Below are 17,709 nucleotides of genomic sequence, written 5' to 3'. Positions count from 1 at the left end.
AATTCCATGAGCATGAGCCCACTGCTGCACTTCATTTGCTGTGAAGTGAGTCCTTTGATCTGAGGCAATGCTGTGTGGGATACCATGACGGTGGATAAAGTATTCTGTAAGTCCATGGATGGTAGTTTTGGCAAAAGCATTGCATGCAGGGAAGGCAAATCCATATCCAGAGTAAGTGTCTATTCCAGTAAAGACAAAACGCTGCCCTTTCCATGACAGAAGTGGTCCAATGTAATCAGCTTGCCACCAGGTTGCTGGCTGATCACCTCAAGGGATGGTGACATACTGGGGACTCAGTGTTGGTCTCTGCTGCTGGCAGATTGGGCACTCAGCAGTGGCTGTATCCACATCACCCTTGGTGAGTGGAAGTCCACGTTGCTGGGCCCATGCATAACCTCCATCCCTGCCACGATGGCCACTTTGTTCATGAGCCCATTGAGCAATGATGGGAGTAGCTAGGGAAAGAGGATGACTGGTTTCCACAGAATGCGTCATCCTATCCAACTGATTGTTAAAATCATCCTCTGCTGAGATCACCCTTTAGTGAACATTCATATGAAACACAAATATCTTCACCTCTTTGGCCCACTCAGAGAGGTCTATCCACATACCTCTTCCCCATAAATCCTTGTCTCCAATTTTTGAATCATGTTGCTTCCAAGTCCCTGACCATCCAGTCAAACTATTGGCCACAGCCCATGAATCAGTATATAATCACACATCTGGCCATTTATCCTTCCAAGCAAAGTCAACAACCAGGTGCATTGCTCAAAGTTCTGCTCATAGAGAAGATTTCCCTTCACCACTGTCCTTCAGGGAGGTCCCGGAAAGGGGCTGTAGTGCTGCCGCCATCCACTTTCGAGTGGTGCCTGCATATTGCGCAGAACCATCAGTAAACCAGGCATGAGTTTTTTCTTACTCAGCCAACTGATCCTAAGGAATTCCCCAAGGCCATAGGTGCAGACTGGGAGATGGAAGGTAATGTGACAGGAGTGGAGACCATGGGCATTTGGGCCACTTCCTCATGCAACTTACTTGTGCCTTCAGGTCCTGCTCGGGCCTGGTCCTGTATATACCACTTCCATTTAATTATGCTGCTGTGTACGTCCAGCTTTATGACTCTTTGGGTCAGACAACACCCAGTTCATGATGGGCAGTTCAGGCCACATGCTGACTTGGTGTCCCATGGTTAAGTGTTCAGTCTCTACTAAGGCCCAGTAACAAGCCAAAAGTTGTTTCTCAAAAGGAGAGTAGTTATCTTCAGAGGATGGTAGAGCTTTGCTCCAAAATCCTAAGGGTCTGCGCTGTGATTCACCAATACAGGCCTACCAAAGACTCCAAACAGCATCTCTATCTGCCGTTGCCACTTCAAGCACCATTGGCTCAGCAAGATCATATTGTCCAAGTAGCACAGTGGCTTGCCCAGCAGCCTGAACCTGTTGCAGAGCCTTTTCTTGTTCTGGGCCCCACTCAAAACTAGCAGCTTTTTGAGTCACTTGATAAATAGGCCGGAGTAGCACACCAAAATGAGGAATATGTTGCCTCCAAAATCCAAAGAGGCCCACTAGGCGTTGTGCCTCCTTTTTAGTTGTGGGAACAGCCAGGTGCAATGAGTTATCCTTCACTTTAGAAGGAATGACTCAACATGCCCGACACCACCTGACCCCTAGAAATTTCACTGAAGTGGAAGGTGCCTGAATTTTTGTGGGATTAACTTCCCACCCTCTAGCACGCAAATGTATTACCAATAAGTCCAGAGTCATTGACGCTTCTTCCTTACTAGGTCCAATCAGCATAATGTCATCAACGTAATGGACCAGTGTGATGTCTTGTGGAAGGGAAAGGAGATCACAGTCTCTGTAGACTAAATTATGACATAGGGCTGGAGAGTTGATGTAGCCTTGAGGTAGGCAAGTGAAGGTGTATTGCTGGCCTTGCCAGCTGAAGGCAAACAGCTTCTGGTGGTCCTTTGAAACAGGTATGGAGAAAAAGGCATTAGCCAGATCAATAGCTGCATACTAGGTACCAGGAGATGTATTAATTTGCTCAAGCAGTGAAACTACGTCTGGAACAGCAGCTGCAATTGGAGTCACCACCTGGTTAAGTTTTTGATAACCTACTGTAATTCTCCAAGATCCATCTGCTTTTTGCATAGGTCAAATAGGAGAGCTGAATGGGGATGTGGTGGGAATCACCACCCCTGCATCCTTCAAGTCCTTGATGGTGGCGGTAATCTCTGCAATCCCTCCAGGAATGTGGTATAGCTTTTGGTTTACTAGTTTCCTAGGTAGGGGCAGTTCTAATGGCTTCCACTTGGCTTTTCCTACCATAATAGCCCTTATTCTATTTGTCATGGATCTAATGTGGGGATTCTGCCAGTTGCTAAATATATCTATTCCAATTATGCATTCTGGAACTGGGGAAATCACTATAGAATGGGTTCGGGGGCCCACTGGACCTATTGTGAGATGGACATGAGCCAAGACTCCATTAATAACCTGACCTCTATATGCCCCCACTTTGACTGGTGGGCCACAGTGACATTTTGGGTCTCCTGGAATTAGTGTCAGTTCAGAGCCAGTATCTGGTAATCCCCAAAAAGTCTCATTATTTCCTTTTCCCTAATGAACAGTTGCCCTCATGAAAGGCCGTAGATCCCTTTGGGGAAGGCTGGGAGAAAGATTAACAGTAAAAATTTTTGGCAGTATATTACAGTCCTTCCTCAAGGGGACCCGGCCTTCCCTTCATTCAAGGGGTTGTGGGTCTTCAAACTCGCTCAAATTTGGGAATTGACTGAGGGACCATGACTCTCTATTCTGGTGATTCGAGTTAGACTGCTGTTCACCTGATCTAGAATTCATCCATTTGTACAGATCAAGTAAATATTTAGTAGATTTCCTATCTATTTCACTCCTAGGGATACCATGGCTAAGTAGCCAATGCCATAAGTCCATACGAGTCAGACTATTCTGATTACTGCTTTGACTCCTCTGTCCATTACTGTAACCACGTCCACCTTGTTTTTGTCAATTGAGTGCAGCTAGGTGGCCCCTACTACCATGGGGTCCAATCAGCCCCATTGTACTTAGGTGTCTTAATTCAGTTAGGGCAGTTCCCACTGTCAAATCTGATTTACATAAAATAGCAATCACAGTAGTCTTCAAGGATGTTGGAGTTCCCTTCACAAATTTGTTCCTCGCAGCTGTGGTAAAAGGTGTGTCCTCTGGGCACTCCATGTGTGGGTCTATGGGTCTAACTTGATAATCCACTCTAGCATGCCAATTTCTCTAAGCCTTTGGATACCTTCTTCTACAGTATACCAAGGCAGGTCTGGTACTTCAACTTGATTTAGTGTAGGCCACCTCATAATCCATGCTTCAGCAACCCAATCAAATAAACTATTAGATCCTTTCCTAACTTCTCAAGCTGAAACACTGAATGAACACTCTGTACTTAGTGGACCCATATCAATAAACTCAGACTGATCCATTTTTATGTTCCTTGCACCATTAAACCACACCCTTAATAGCCATTCCCACACATATTCCCCAGGTTTCTGTTTGTACATATTAGAAAAGTCAAGTAGTTCTTTTGTAGTGTAGCATACCTCCTGTTGGGTCACACTTTGTACTTCACCTTTTGAGGCTCACTGGGACTGAAGCCTAGTTATAGGTGTAGAAGCCAGAATCGCTAGTATGGAATTGTTTTGAGAACATTCAGCATCGTCTTGTAAAGTATCTGCCTCAGGTGATGCCCCAGGCAATGAGTCAGGAAAGGGCTCTTTAGAGACAGCTGGGCTAGGGTTAATCTCCTTAGACAGGAGTGGAGGGGCTAATGGTTTTTTTGGGCACAGTGGTTTTGCAGACAAACATGAAATAATCTCTTCAGATGGGACTGGTTCTGCTGGCAGAAGTGAGTCAATGGAATTTAGGGACTCAGTGTCCCCAGCTTCCTGACTGTCTGCCCATACGTCCCCATCCCGTTTCAGGATCCCATTTCTTTCCAATCAATGCCCTGCTTTAACTTCAGACATCTCTTGAAGTTGGCAATTGGGCTGGCATTGTAATTCAGCCACTCTTACAGTAAGACTCTGGATTTGGTTTTTGGCCATTTCAGCTCTGTTACTACTAATAAGGCTTTTTTTCAAAGCACAAGTGGAAGCCTTGAGATCATTTATGCAGCACTTGAGCTTTGACTCTGAAGCCCTGAGCACATCTCTTTCTTTCACCAGTTTGACTAGCGAAAGTAGGGCAAACCAACCAGCTTCCTTATACTTCTCTTTCTGACAAAGCTGTAGAAAGATATCACACGTGTTCACCCCAAGCCTCGCCTTTCACCAGTACCCAATCTACTGGTGGTGATATTTTGTGTATTTGTATTGCCACCTCATGCCATGGGCTAGCAGTGCCCTCTTTATTGCTGGAAGCAGGGTCATCAACATCTTTAAGACTAACCAGACTAGAGAACCAATTTAGAAAACTCATCCTTTCTATTTTGTTTCTCTAAAACCACCCTCGGTACCAAATGTCTTAGGCTGGGTTCTCTAGAGAAGCAAAAGAAGTAAAGCCTATACATATACAGAGAGAGATTTATATTAAGGAAACAGCTCACACGATTGTAGAGACTAGAATGTCCTAAGTCCGTAGATCAGGGTAGAGGCCTCTCCCAATTCACGCAGCCGCAGAAGCTGGCGAGCCCAAGATTGGCAGGTCAAAGAGCAGGGCTCCTGCTCACAGGCTCTGAACGTCGATGAATTCCAAGATTGGAAGGAAAGACAGCCAGGTTTCTCCTGATTCACGTAGCTGCAAGGGCTGGCAAACCCAAGATTGGCAGGTCAGAGAGCAGGGCTCTGCTCACAGGCTGTGAAGATGGACGAATCCCAAGTTCAGCAGATAAGCTGACAGCTCAAGTCCCAAAAACCAGAGGTCAGACAAACAGGAGGCAACTGAAGGATCCAGAGCAAGCAAAAAGCCAGAATGTCTGCTTATGTTTAGATGCAGGCCACACCCCCAAGGAAACTCCCTTTCACCTGATTGGCTACTTACAGTATATCCAATCATGGGAGTTATCACGTATAAACACCGAGAACATGGCCCAGCCAAGTTGACACACAATCTTAACCATCATAATACCCCAATAACCAAAGCTACATTAATACAACGAAGGCGAAAATCACATGATCATCTCAACTGAGGCATAAAAGGCATTTGACAAAATCCAACACCCTTTCATGATAAGAAAATGCTCCACAAACTAGAAATAGAAGGTAAATTCCTCAAATGATAAAGGGTATAAACAAAAAATCCACAGCCAACATCATAATTAATGGTGAAAAACTAGAAGTTTTCCCCCTAGGATCAGGAACAAGACACAGATGCTGCCTTCACCACTGCTATTCAACATTGTACTATAAGGTTTAGCAAGAGCAATTAGGCACGAGAACGAAATAAAAGGAATACATATTGGAAAGGAAGAAGTAAAACTATCTCTATTCACAGATGACATGATTCTATATATAGAAAATTCCAAAGATTCCACAAAAAAGCTACTAGAGTTAATGAATTCAGTAAAGTTGGAGAGTACAAAATCAGCACACAAATATCAGTTTGTTTCTATATACTAATGAACATTTCTAGAGGTCAGAGTTCAAAATCAGTTTCAAGATGTTGGCAGGGCTGTACTCCCTCAGATGCTCTAAGGAAGAATCCCTTTTCTCGTCTCTTCCAGCTTCTGGAGGCTGTCCTCATTCTTTGGTTTATGTGCTCCAATCACATTGCCTTTTCTCCCCATCTCCATGGTCACGCTACTTTCTTCATCATATTGCCTTCTGTCATCAAATCTCTCTCTGCCTCCCCCTTTTATAAAGATACTTGTGACTGCATGTAGGGCCCACTGGGATAAGACTGGAGCCCTGATGGCAAAGTGGTTAAGAGCTTGGCTGCTAACCAAAAGGTGAGCAGTTTGAATCCACTAGCCACTCCTTGGAAACCCTACGGGCAGTTCTACTCTATCCTATAGGGTCGCTATGAGTCAGAATTGACTCAACAGCAATGGGTGGGTGTTGGAGGATAAGAGCAGTAGAACAGACAACTTGTCTGTTAGTTTGTCATACTGTGGTGGTTTGCATGTTGCTGTGATGATGGAAACTATGCCACTGGTATTTCAAATATCAGTGGGTCACCCACGGTGGACAGGTTTCACCACATCTTAAGACAGACTAGGAAGAAGGACCTGGCAGTCTACTTCTGAAAAAACTGGCCAGTGAAAACCTTTTGAATAGCAGCGGAACACTGTCTGATATAGTGCTGGAAGATGAGCCCCTCAGGTTAGAAGGCACTCAAAATACGACTGGGGAAGAGCTGCCTCCTCAAAGTAGAGTCGACTTTAATGACACAGTTGGAGTAAAGCTTTTGGGACCTTCATTTGCTGATGTGGCACAATTCAAAATAAGAAGAAACAGCTGCAAACATCCATTGATAATCGGAACATGGAATGTACGAAATATGAATCAGGAAAACTGAAGTCATCAAAAATGAAATGAATCACTATCCTAGGCATTAGTGAGCTGAAATGGACTGGTATTGGCCATTTGAATTGGACAATCATATGGTCTACTATGTCGGGAATGACAAATTGAAGAGGAATGGCATCACATTCATTATCAAAAAAACATTTCAAGATCTATCCTGAAGTACAACGCTCTCAGTGATAGGATAATACCCATACGCCTACAAGGAAGAATAGTTAATATGACTATTATTCAAATTTACTCACCAACCACTAATGCCAAAGATGAAGAAATTGAAGATTTTTACCAACTTCTGCAGCCTGAAATTGATCAAACATGTAATCAAGATACATTGCTAACTGCTGGAGATTGGGATGGGCAAGTTGGAAACAAAGAAAAAGGATCAGTAGTTGGAAAATACGGCCTTGGTGAAAGAAATGACGCTGGAGATCGCATGATGGAATTTTGCAAGACCAACGACTTATTCATTGCAAATACCGTTTTTCAACGTAACGGTGACTGTACACATGGACCTTACCTAAAACTGATGGACGATCACTCAGTATTTTAGGTTTCAAAATGGCATGATCAGATTTCCAAAAGATGACTCGGGGCTGGCATGTACAAAATGGACTTCACCAAGTACCAAGTACTTACAATCTTTTATAGTAACCAGCATGTTTAAAATCCAAGGCATTTGAATTGAAACATTACAGTACAGCCTGTGAATATATCTGCAGAACGATACCTCAAACATTGCTAAATTTTAACAGAATCAATAGACTAATACTAATTTAAAGAACATTGCTCTGATGATGTGCACATTTGATATTTTTGAAGCAATATATACCTTTTAATGAGGTCAAAGCTAATTCACTATAATTAAACCAAAACCTGGCTCTTCATGATTAAAACTGACTGTATTTGATAAGAAATAAATCACAACCCTGATCACTTAAAGCAAATCAACTCACATAATACCTGGCTGGCAGTGGTTTTCAACCCTGTCTAGACATTAGAATCACCTGGACATCTTTTGAAATATACTGATCCTCAGGCCGCACCTGGCATTTTAGCTTTATGATCTGGGAGTAGGGCCTGGGCATTAGTATCTTTAAAAAAGCATCCAAGGTAATTCCAATAAGCAGCCACAGTTGACAACCTTTTTAATAAAGCTTAGAGAACTCAAACGCCAGATCTCTTCTTCAACACAAACCTGGATTAAGCATTCAATTGAAATATGTTTTCAAAAATTTTGAATTTTAAAAATAACTGGGGTACAGTGTTCATAATAGCCAAAAGGTGGGAACAACCTAAATGCTCATCAGCAGATGAATGGATAAACAGAGGTATGTACATATAATGGAATATTACTCAGCCGTAAAGAGAAATGAAGTCCTGATACAGTCCACAACATGGATGAGCCTTGAAAACATTATGCTGAGTGAAGTTAAGTCAGTCACAAAAGGACAAATACTGTATGATCCCACTGTATGAGAAATAGGCAAACGTATAGAGACTAAAGCTTACTACTGGTTACCAGGGGTGAGAGGGAGAGGGAAAGAGGGAGTCATTGCCTAGGGGACACTGAGTTTCTGTTAATGGTGGTGGAATAATTTGGAAAAGGATAGTGGTGATGGTTGCACAACATGATGAATGTAATCAGTGTCACTGAACTGTACATGTAAAAATTGTTGAACTGGCAAATTTTTGTTATGTATTATTTTTACCACAATTAAAATAACCAGGGCAAATTAATATGGCCAAAGTGATGGTTTGATATTATTTTTTAAAATATTAGCTAATTTTTATTTTGACATTTCACGAGCCTGTAATGATTGAACATAGTCCGAATTTTCTTGGTTATCAGCCGAAGAGGAATCTAATCTTACTTCTCTTAAGTGTATAACAAGCTCTACCCCTCCAAGTTTAAAATTTGCCTGCATCAGTCTGAAAAATGTGAAAATTGCTTTACCATTCATTCTACTTAGAAATAATAGTGAAAAACAAAAGCAAAGTTTTCTAAGATACAGATTCCCACACTGTCTTTCAGTTATCTTGTGGTAAGTTGGTTCTATACCAAAAAAACCAAACCCACTGCCGTCGAGTCAATTCCAACTTATAGTAACCCTACAGGACAGAGTAAAACTGTCCCATAGGGATTCCGAGGTTGTAATCCTTATGGAAGCAGACTGCCACATCTTTCTTCTGTGGAGCAGTGGGTTCGAACTGCCGACCTTTCAGTTAGCATCCAAGTGCTTAACCACTGTGGCACCAGGGTTCCTTCAGGTGGCCCTACAGACAGTTCATATTTTGAGAAGGACTTTCTGTTTAAGAGTAGATGTTTTGCTTAAGCCCTAGTGATAGCCGATACAGTTGGTATACATGAAATTGGAAAAAGGAAGAAGCATACTAGAAATAAGGATAATAAATAGAATAAATTTTCAGAATTTAAGAACACCAATTTTAGAGGGTTTCAAGCTGAATCTCATTCTGATTAGAAAGATTATTTGGTACTTGATATATATAGGGTTGCTATGAGTCAGAACTGACTCAACGGCACTTAACAACAAAAACAACATACATATGGATATGTTTAATTTGAAGCCCTAGTGGTGCAATGGTTAAGAGCTCGGCTGTTAACCAAAAGCTTGGCAGTTTGAATCCACCAGCCACTCCTTGGAAACCCTATGGAGCAGTTCTACTCTGTCCTATTGGGTCGCTATGAGTCTAAATTGACTCGACGGAAACAGGTATGGTACACGACGCTTAATTTGGTGTGCATTCAATAACTTTCTGTGAATAAATTCTAAGCATTGCAAATCTATCTTACTTAAAACGCCAGCTGCCTTCGAGTCGATTCCAACTCATGGTGATACCATGTATATCAGAGTAGCGCTGTGCTCCATGGGGTTTTCAACGACCGATTTTTGGAAGTAGATCACCAGGACTTTCTTCTAAGGTGCCTTTGGGTGGACTCGAAACTCAAACCTTTCGAATAGCAGCTGAGTGCATTAACTGTTTGCACCACCCAGGGACTCCTAAATTACTTGCATACCATGATAATATCCTCTAAAATTTTTGGATGATTCCTACTAATTTGTTCACCACCCTTTGAAATCAAAAGGGTCTCTGAGAAAGGAAAAGGACAATCTGGATGTTCAACTCAGTTCAAGCAGCCCAAACATTAAGCAGACTGGCCTAATTAATGAAGAATGATCTTAATTTATAAAACTACAGATTTTCCCTCTTTCAAGGAGTCTGAGAAAATGCACTTAGCAACCCAAAGAGTGAAATAAAATATTAGCAAATGTTTACAAAATTAATGATTATTTTAAGCTTTTTCAACTTACTGTGCAATCTGGGAGTGGGATATCTGAAGCCTTTGGTCAGCACATTTGATAATTTCTTCATATGACAAAACCTTGGGAAAAAATAAGCTAAACAAATGATTCTCTGATAAAGTCTAAGATTTTTCTTTAATTTTATTTATTTTTTGTTTTTTATAAAAATCTCTACAAGTAGAAGTTCAATTCTGACTTCCTCAGTGAAAGTTTTACAAAAAGTAAAATGTCTTCCTTATATTTTGAGGTAGGAATATGAGTAAAAATAAAATGATAATGTGCCTGTTCATCATGAAGAAAAAGTGAAGTGCCAAGAAGTAGATAATCACAGTGAGTCAACTATATATAATCGTTGTCTTCCACACACAAAAATGTAATGCTTAAGAATTGCCATTTTAATATTAAAAAGAAATGGATTAGTCTATTTGGTTAAAATTAATACAGTTTTTAAAAAGTAAACTAGAACATTAAGTTGGCAAGATTTACAATTTCCCTGAAAGTTAGGTAGTAATACTAAAACTTTAAATTGTTCACTGCACAATGGACAGACTCACACAGTGTTTTTTGCTAGGTTTCAACTGCAAGGCTAATGGGGACATTTTATAATGTCATTATGAAGTAAAAGGGATCAATATAAATGTGCTACATCATCCCTCAGATCCTTTTTACTCCAGTCCTATCACTTTAATATTTGGCACACTTCTTAAAAGGTAAATATTTTTGTAAGAAAATTTGTACCTTATCTGTTAAGTTGCCTAAATGTGTTTGATACTTGTCATTTTCTTCAATGAGTCTGTTGCAGTGGTCTTCTTTTGACTCTAGAAGATTTCCCAATTTTGCAATCTATGGAAACAACAGTAAAAATACGCACTTGGAAAATGTCATGAGAGCTGTGTTTGGATGCTAAAAACTCTACTTCATTTCAGTGGTCTCATAAACTGAGATGTGCCGAGGAGAATTATGAGATGCTAGGAACCAGGTCCTGGTCAGACTGTATGTAGACACAGATGAGTAGAAACTATAATGCTATTTTATCTTTTCTCCTATTTTATACTATGAGACAGCTTTGCAAATCATTAAATACCTGTTAGTGCATACAAATATTTGTCAGCCCCAAATCTTCACTCCTTCCTTTCCAATGTATAGAAATATTTGATTCTATGTGAAGTAAAGCACTGATGCTATGCTTGATGATGCATTTTCAGGTGTGATAAATGCTCCCACTTGCATAAATGACTACAAGGTTAGTAGTCCAACGAAGGTGTCCCTGGGCTAAAATGAAGGTGTCAGCAGGGGTGCATTCCTTTTTGGAGGTTCTAGGGGAGAATCTATTTCCTTGACTTCTCCAGCTCCTAAAGGCCACCCACATTCCTTGACTCATAGCCCCCTTCTTCTATTTTCAAAGCCAGCAATGTTGCATCTCTCTGATCATTCCTCCATAGTCACATAGCCTGCTAACACAGCTGAGAAAGGTTCTTCACTTCTAAGGACTCATGTGATTAGATTGGATCATTCAGGACTTTCTCCCCATCTCAACAGTCTTAACCTAATCACAGCTGCAAAGTTCCTTTTGCCATAATTGCCTAGATTCCTTACTTTATTAAGGAACGCAAAGTCCCTTTTGTCATGTTGCGGGGATTACGGTTTGGGCATCTTTGGTGGGGGTCATTATTCCGCCCAACACGCTGCATGGTAAGGATCAGCATGAATCAAACCCCTGAACTGTGGAAAGTGATCCAGTCCCTACTTTCCTACTTCTCCATCATTGCCCCTAGCTGCTCCCCTCCCCCCGCCACCCACCGTACTCTCTCTCTCTCTCTGACCCTAGCCTCCCAGACCTAGGTCAGAGCTCACAAGTTAAAAGGACACTGTCCTTCAGACCAAATAGGCAGATACCAGCTGCAAGTTTGGGGAGTCCACATGACACCTCAACCTTCTCACCTGCTGACCACAAATTCAAGGCTGGCTTCCTAATACCGCTTCAGGGTGCCAGCTGCAAGCTCAGGAGTCCACAAGACATCCTTACTTTCTGACTCACTGGCTCCCATTGACCTTCTGATTGGATAATTTTCCAAACCAACTCACAGAACTCATGGAGAGTGCATTATACTTACAACTACAGATTTATTATAGCCAAAAAAAGATACAAATGAAGATATGCACAGGGTTAGGTCTGGGAGGGTTCCTAACTCAAAGCTTCCATGTCCCCAGGGATGCACTACCCTCTTTAGATCAGATGTTATGGTCAACTAGAAAGCTCTCTGAGCCTCTGTGCTCAGGGCTTTTATCAGCCAGTCTTGCGTGATAAGCTAAACTATGCCTCTTGAGGCTAGCCGATAGTGGCCTCCCAGGTGAGTCTTTTCTGATCTGGCCAGCCCCCACTTGCCAGCACAAATTCTCAGGTGTAGCCCAAACCAAGGGCCCCAAATTACTCCAAAGGTTACTTCTCTGCAGCCAAGGACAAAGCCACCTTACTTAGGGTGACACTAGGTCATTTACCCAACACAAACACATCTGGAAGAGGATCACTGAGGCCCGCTATGACTAGAGGTACAAGTGGCATGGGCAGGTGGCAGGGTATTTAGCTCACTCTAGGTGAAAACTCCAGGTTTCCTAAGTGGCTTTTACTAGCACTAACACATGTTCCTCATATGGGGTTGTCTTACACTTTGCCAGTGTCATTTCGGAGAAAGTGGGCCAAGGTAGAAATAACTTTCCTCATGAGAGCAGATGGATCAATCATCACTATGAATAGGCCCTGCAGAGTGTGATATGTGAAGACTGGTTATTTCCCAATTTTTACACAAAGGTTTTGAGATCACATGCATATAATAAAATATAAATAAAAAACAAAACATTAAACCAGAATGCATAGAACAGGGGAAGAACAACATGCAGCTATAGGGACAGTTAAAACTGACACTACAGTGCCATATACTTGGCATTGAACTTCCTAGAAGCTAAAGCAAACAGATAAAGATGTTTCCTAGGATTGTTCACTGAATAATACCATAATACCAAAGCACACTTAATAAAGCAATTCTGTAGGGCCTCTGATAAGCTGGTCCAAGCAGCAGCTTTCTGATAATAAACATGATCCACGTTGTGACGCTTTATTAAGTAATGAAATGAATTTAGTGTACCATGACCATCCTTGAAAAAAAATGGAATACAACAGAGTAGAATTAAAAAACAAAACAAAACAAACAAACAAAAAACCAGTGTTTCAGTTGTAAGTGTGTGTACATCCACGGATTAGGCCATAATGTAACATGTATTTTTCACTGTGCATTACTACTAGAGCAATGAAAGGATTACATAGATAATCATTTGTTTAGAAACACAAGAGCTCTTAAACAAACACTTGTTAAGAGCTAGTTGGCAGATAAGTTGATGTTATACCCTCCGACAAGGTTCTGCAGTGTAAATATTGTTTCTTTTGCTGGTTTTAGAATAGGACTCAGGAAAATCAAAACCCGGAAGGTGAGGAATAGGGTTAGAGTATCAGAAGAACCACTGTTAAATGCCCAGGGTGGTTGAGAAAACAAAGAGATGGTAGGGCTGACATCTTTCTATGGAAACTGAGGAGCTAAGTTTCCCGCTGGCTGGACAGCCCTTCCACCTGTGTGACCTGAGTTTCAGTGAGCCCTAGAGCTCTTCTTTGGGTGTTGGTCACTGGCAGAGAGGCCAACAAACTATAAAGTATACCTAAAGTAAGAACTAAAAACCAAACCCGTTGCCGATGAGTTGATTCCAACTCAGAGAGACCCTGTAGGACAGAGCAGAACTGCCCCATAGGGTTTCCAAGGCTGTAATCTTTATGGAAGCACACTGCCACATCTTTCTCCCATGGAGTGGCTGGCGTGTTTGAACTGCCAACCTTCCAATTAGCAGCTGAGTGCTTAACCACTGCGCCACCAGGGCTCCTCACTTAATGTAACAGTGCGCAAAACCCAGGAACTGGCGGGTGTCTTCCATAGATTGGGGGACTGTGAGACACTCAGTTTTTGTTTTTTCCTTTTTTCCTTGAGCAATAATATTCTACTTTGCATAATATATGTTCTTTTCTATAACTATAGGAGATGAATATGAAAATGAAAACAATATGCTACCTCCTGGGTGTTTTATCTTTACAATATAACAAACTTCCAATTTGAAAAGCTACCAAAATTAAACAATTAGGTAAATGTTTTATGTAAGCAGATTACATGCTGAAGTGGTATGTTTTAGATGAGCATTTCAGATTTTGATCTTCATTCTATAATACTGGTTAAAGAAGATCTAATCTTTTTTATTGTGCTTTAGGTGAAAGTTTACAGCTCAAGTTAATTTCTCACACAAAAATTTATACATATATTGTTATGTGACACTAGTTGCAATCCCTGTAATGTGACAGCACACTCCCCTTTCCACCCGGGGTTTCCCATGTCCATCCAACCAGCTACTGTCCCTTTCTGCCTTCTCATCCCGCCTCTGGACAGGAGCCACTCATTTAGTCTCGTGTTTCTGCTTGAACTAAGAAGCACACTCTTCATGAGTATTATTTTATGTTTTATAGGCCAGTCTAACCTTTTGTCTGAAGAGTTGGCTTCGGGAACAGTTTTAGTTCTGGGTCAACAGAGTGTCCGGGGGCCATGGCTTCGAGGGCTCCTCCAGTCTCAATCAGACCATTAAGTCTCATCTTTTTACATGAATTTGAGTTCTGCACCACACTTTTCTCCTGCCCAGTCAGGAACTCTCTGTTGTGTTCCCTGTCAGGGCAGTCATTGGTGGTAGCTGGTCATCATCTAGTTCTTCCGGTCTCAGGCTGATGGAGTCTCTGGTTTATGTGGCCCTTCTGTCTCTTGGGCTAACATTTTCCTTGCGCCTTTGGTGTTCTTCATTTTCCTTTGCTCAGGTGGGTTGGGACCAATTGATGCATCTTAGAGGGCCGCTCGCAAGCTTTTAAGACCCCAGACACCACTCACCAAAGTGGGATGCACTATATTTTCTTAATAAACTTTGTTATGTCAATTGACCTAGATGTTCCCTGAAACCATGGTCCCCAGACCCTCATCCCTGCTACTCTGTCCCTTGAAGTGTTTGGCTGTATTCAGGAAACTTCTTAGCTTTCAGTTTAAACCAGTTGTGCTGACTTCCCCTGTATTGTGTGTTGTCCTTCCTTTCACCTAAGGTAATTCTTGTCTACTATCTAGTTAGTGAATCACCTCTTCCTCCCTCCCCACCCTCGTAACCATAAAAGAATGTTTTCTTCTGTGTTTATACCTTTTCTTGAGTTCTTATAGTAGTGGCCTCATACAATGTTTGTCCTTTTGCGTTGGACTAATTTCACTCAGCATAATGTTTCCAGATTCATCCATGTTGGGAGATGTTTCACAGATTCATCAATGTTCTTTATCGTTGTGTAGTATTCCATCGTGTGTACGTACCATAACTTGCTTATCCATTCATCTGTTGATGGGCACCTAGTTTGTTTCCATCTTTTTGCTATTGTGAACAGTGCTGCAATAAACATGGGTGTGCATATATCTATTCGTGTGACAGCTCTTATTTCTCTAGGATATATTCCAAGGAGTGGAATTGCTGGATTGTATGGTACTTCTATTTCTAGCTTTTTAAGGAAGCGCAAAATTGATTTCCAAAGTAATTGTACCATTTTACACTTCCACCAGCAGTATATAAGTAGTTCAGTCTCTCCACAACCTCTCCAACATTTATCATTTTTTGTTTTTTGGATTAGTGCTAGCCTTTTTGGGGCGAGATGGTATCTCATTGTAGTTTTGGTCTGCATTTCTCTAATGGTTAATGATCGTGAGCATTTCCTCATGTATTTGTTAGCTGCCTGTCTTGTTTGATAAAGTGTCTGTTCATATCCTTTGCCCGTTTTTTAATTGGGTTATTTGTCTTTTCGTTGTTGAGGTTATGCAGTATCTTGTAGATTTTAGAGATTAGACGCTGATCGGATATGTTGTAATCAAATATTTTTCCCAGTCTGTATGTAGATTGTCTTTTTACTCTTTTGGTGAAGTCTTTTGCTGAGCATAAGTGTTTGATTTTTCAGAGCTCCCAGTTATCTAGTGTCTCTTCTGGTGTTTGTGCATTGTTAGTTATGGTTTGGATTCTGTTTATGCCATGTATTAGGGCTCCCAGCATTGTCCCTATTTTTTCTTCCATGATCTTTATCATTTTAGATTTTATATTTAGGTCTCTGGTCCATTTCAAGTTAGTTTTTGTAGTTTTTTTTGCAGATGGATATCCAGTTATATCAGTACCATTTGTTAAAGAGACTGTCTTTTCCCCATTTAATGGACTTTGGGCCTTTGTCAAATATCAGCTGCTCACAGGTGAATGAATTTACATCTGGACTCTCAATTCTTTTCCATTTGTCTATTATCTGTTGTTGTACCAGTACCAGGCTGTTTTGACTACTGTGGCAGTATAATAGGTTCTAAAATCAGGTAATGTGAGGCCTCCCACTTTATTCTTCTTCTTCAGTAATGCTTTACTTATCCGGGGCTGTTTTCCTTTCCACATGAAGTTGGTGATTTGTTTCTCCATCTCATTAAAAAATGTCATTGGCAGTTGGATCAGGATTGCATTGTACCTGTAGATCACTTTGGGTAGAGCTGACATTTTCACAATATTGAGTCTTCCTATCCATGAGCAAGGTATGTTTTTCCACCTATGTAGATCTTCTTTTGGTTTCTTGCAGTAGTGTCTTGTAGTTTTCTTTGTATAGGTCTTCTACATCTCTGGTTAGATTTATTCCTAAGTATTTTATCTTCTTGGGGGCTACTGTGAATGGTATTGATTGGGTGATTTCCTCTTTGAAGTTCTCTTTGTTGGTGTAGAGGAATACAACTGATTTTGTATGTTTACCTTGTATCCTGATACTTTGCTGAAATGTTCTATTAGTTCCATATCACCTGCAAATAGGGATACTTTTATTTCTTCCTTACCAATCTGGATGCCTTTCATTTCTTTTTCTTGCCTTATTGCTCTGGCTAGGACCTCCAGCACAGTGTTGAATAAGAGTGGTGATAAAGGGCATCCTTGTCTGGTTTCCATTCTCAAAGGGAATGCTGTCAGATTTTCTCCATTTAGGATGATGTTGGCTGTTGGCTTTGTATAAATGCTCTTTATTATGTCGAGGAATTTCCCTTCTATTCCTATTTTGCTGAGAGTTTTCATCATGAATTCGTGTTGGACTTTGTCAAATGCCTTTTCTGCATCAATTGATAAGACCATTCGGTTCTTATCTTCTGTTTTATTTATGTGATGGATTACAGTGATTGTTTTTCTAATGTTGAACCATCCTTGCATACCTGGTATGAATCCCACTTGGTCAGGGTGAATTATTTTTTTGATATGTTGTTGCATTCTAACGGCTAGAATTTTGTTGAGATTTTTGCATCTCTGTTCACGAGGGATATTGGTCTGTAATTTTCTTTTTATTTTGTGTCTTTACCTGGTTTTGGTATCAGGGTTATGCTGCTTCATAGAATGAGTCTGGGAGTATTCCATCCTTTTCTATGCTCTGAAATACCTTTAGTAGTACTGGTGTTAACTCTTCTCTCAAAGTTTCATAGAACTCTCCAGTGAAGCCGTCAGGGGCAGGGTTTTTTTTTTTTTGTTAGGAGTTTTTTTAATTACCTCTTCAATCTCTTCTTTTGTCGTAGGTTTATTTAGTTTTTCTACTTCGGTTTGTGTTAGTTTAGGTAGGTAGTGAGTTTCTAGAAATTTGTGCATTTCCTCTAGGTTTTCAAATTTGTTATAGTACAGTTTTTCATAGTATGTTGTTATGACTCTTTTAATTTCAGTTGGGTCTGTTGTGATATCGCCCATCTCATTTCTTAT

At 40.9% G+C, this 17,709-nt stretch overlaps 1 protein-coding gene across 1 annotated transcript in view; it reads right to left on the bottom strand.

Moving 5' to 3' along the window:
- CAGE1 (cancer antigen 1) overlaps positions 1-17,709 on the bottom strand; it is a 76,872-nt gene that overhangs the window by 27,661 nt on the left and 31,502 nt on the right. Inside the window, 2 exon segments of the mRNA XM_023742910.1 lie at positions 9,862-9,932; positions 10,591-10,695. Coding sequence (XP_023598678.1) covers positions 9,862-9,932; positions 10,591-10,695 — 176 coding nt within the window.

This window comes from Trichechus manatus, unplaced genomic scaffold (assembly GCF_000243295.1).
Source record: "Trichechus manatus latirostris isolate Lorelei unplaced genomic scaffold, TriManLat1.0 scaffold00223, whole genome shotgun sequence".
Lineage (NCBI taxonomy): Eukaryota > Metazoa > Chordata > Mammalia > Sirenia > Trichechidae > Trichechus > Trichechus manatus.
Note: the sequence above shows the minus strand (reverse complement) of the source record. Positions and strands in the feature narration are given on the sequence as shown.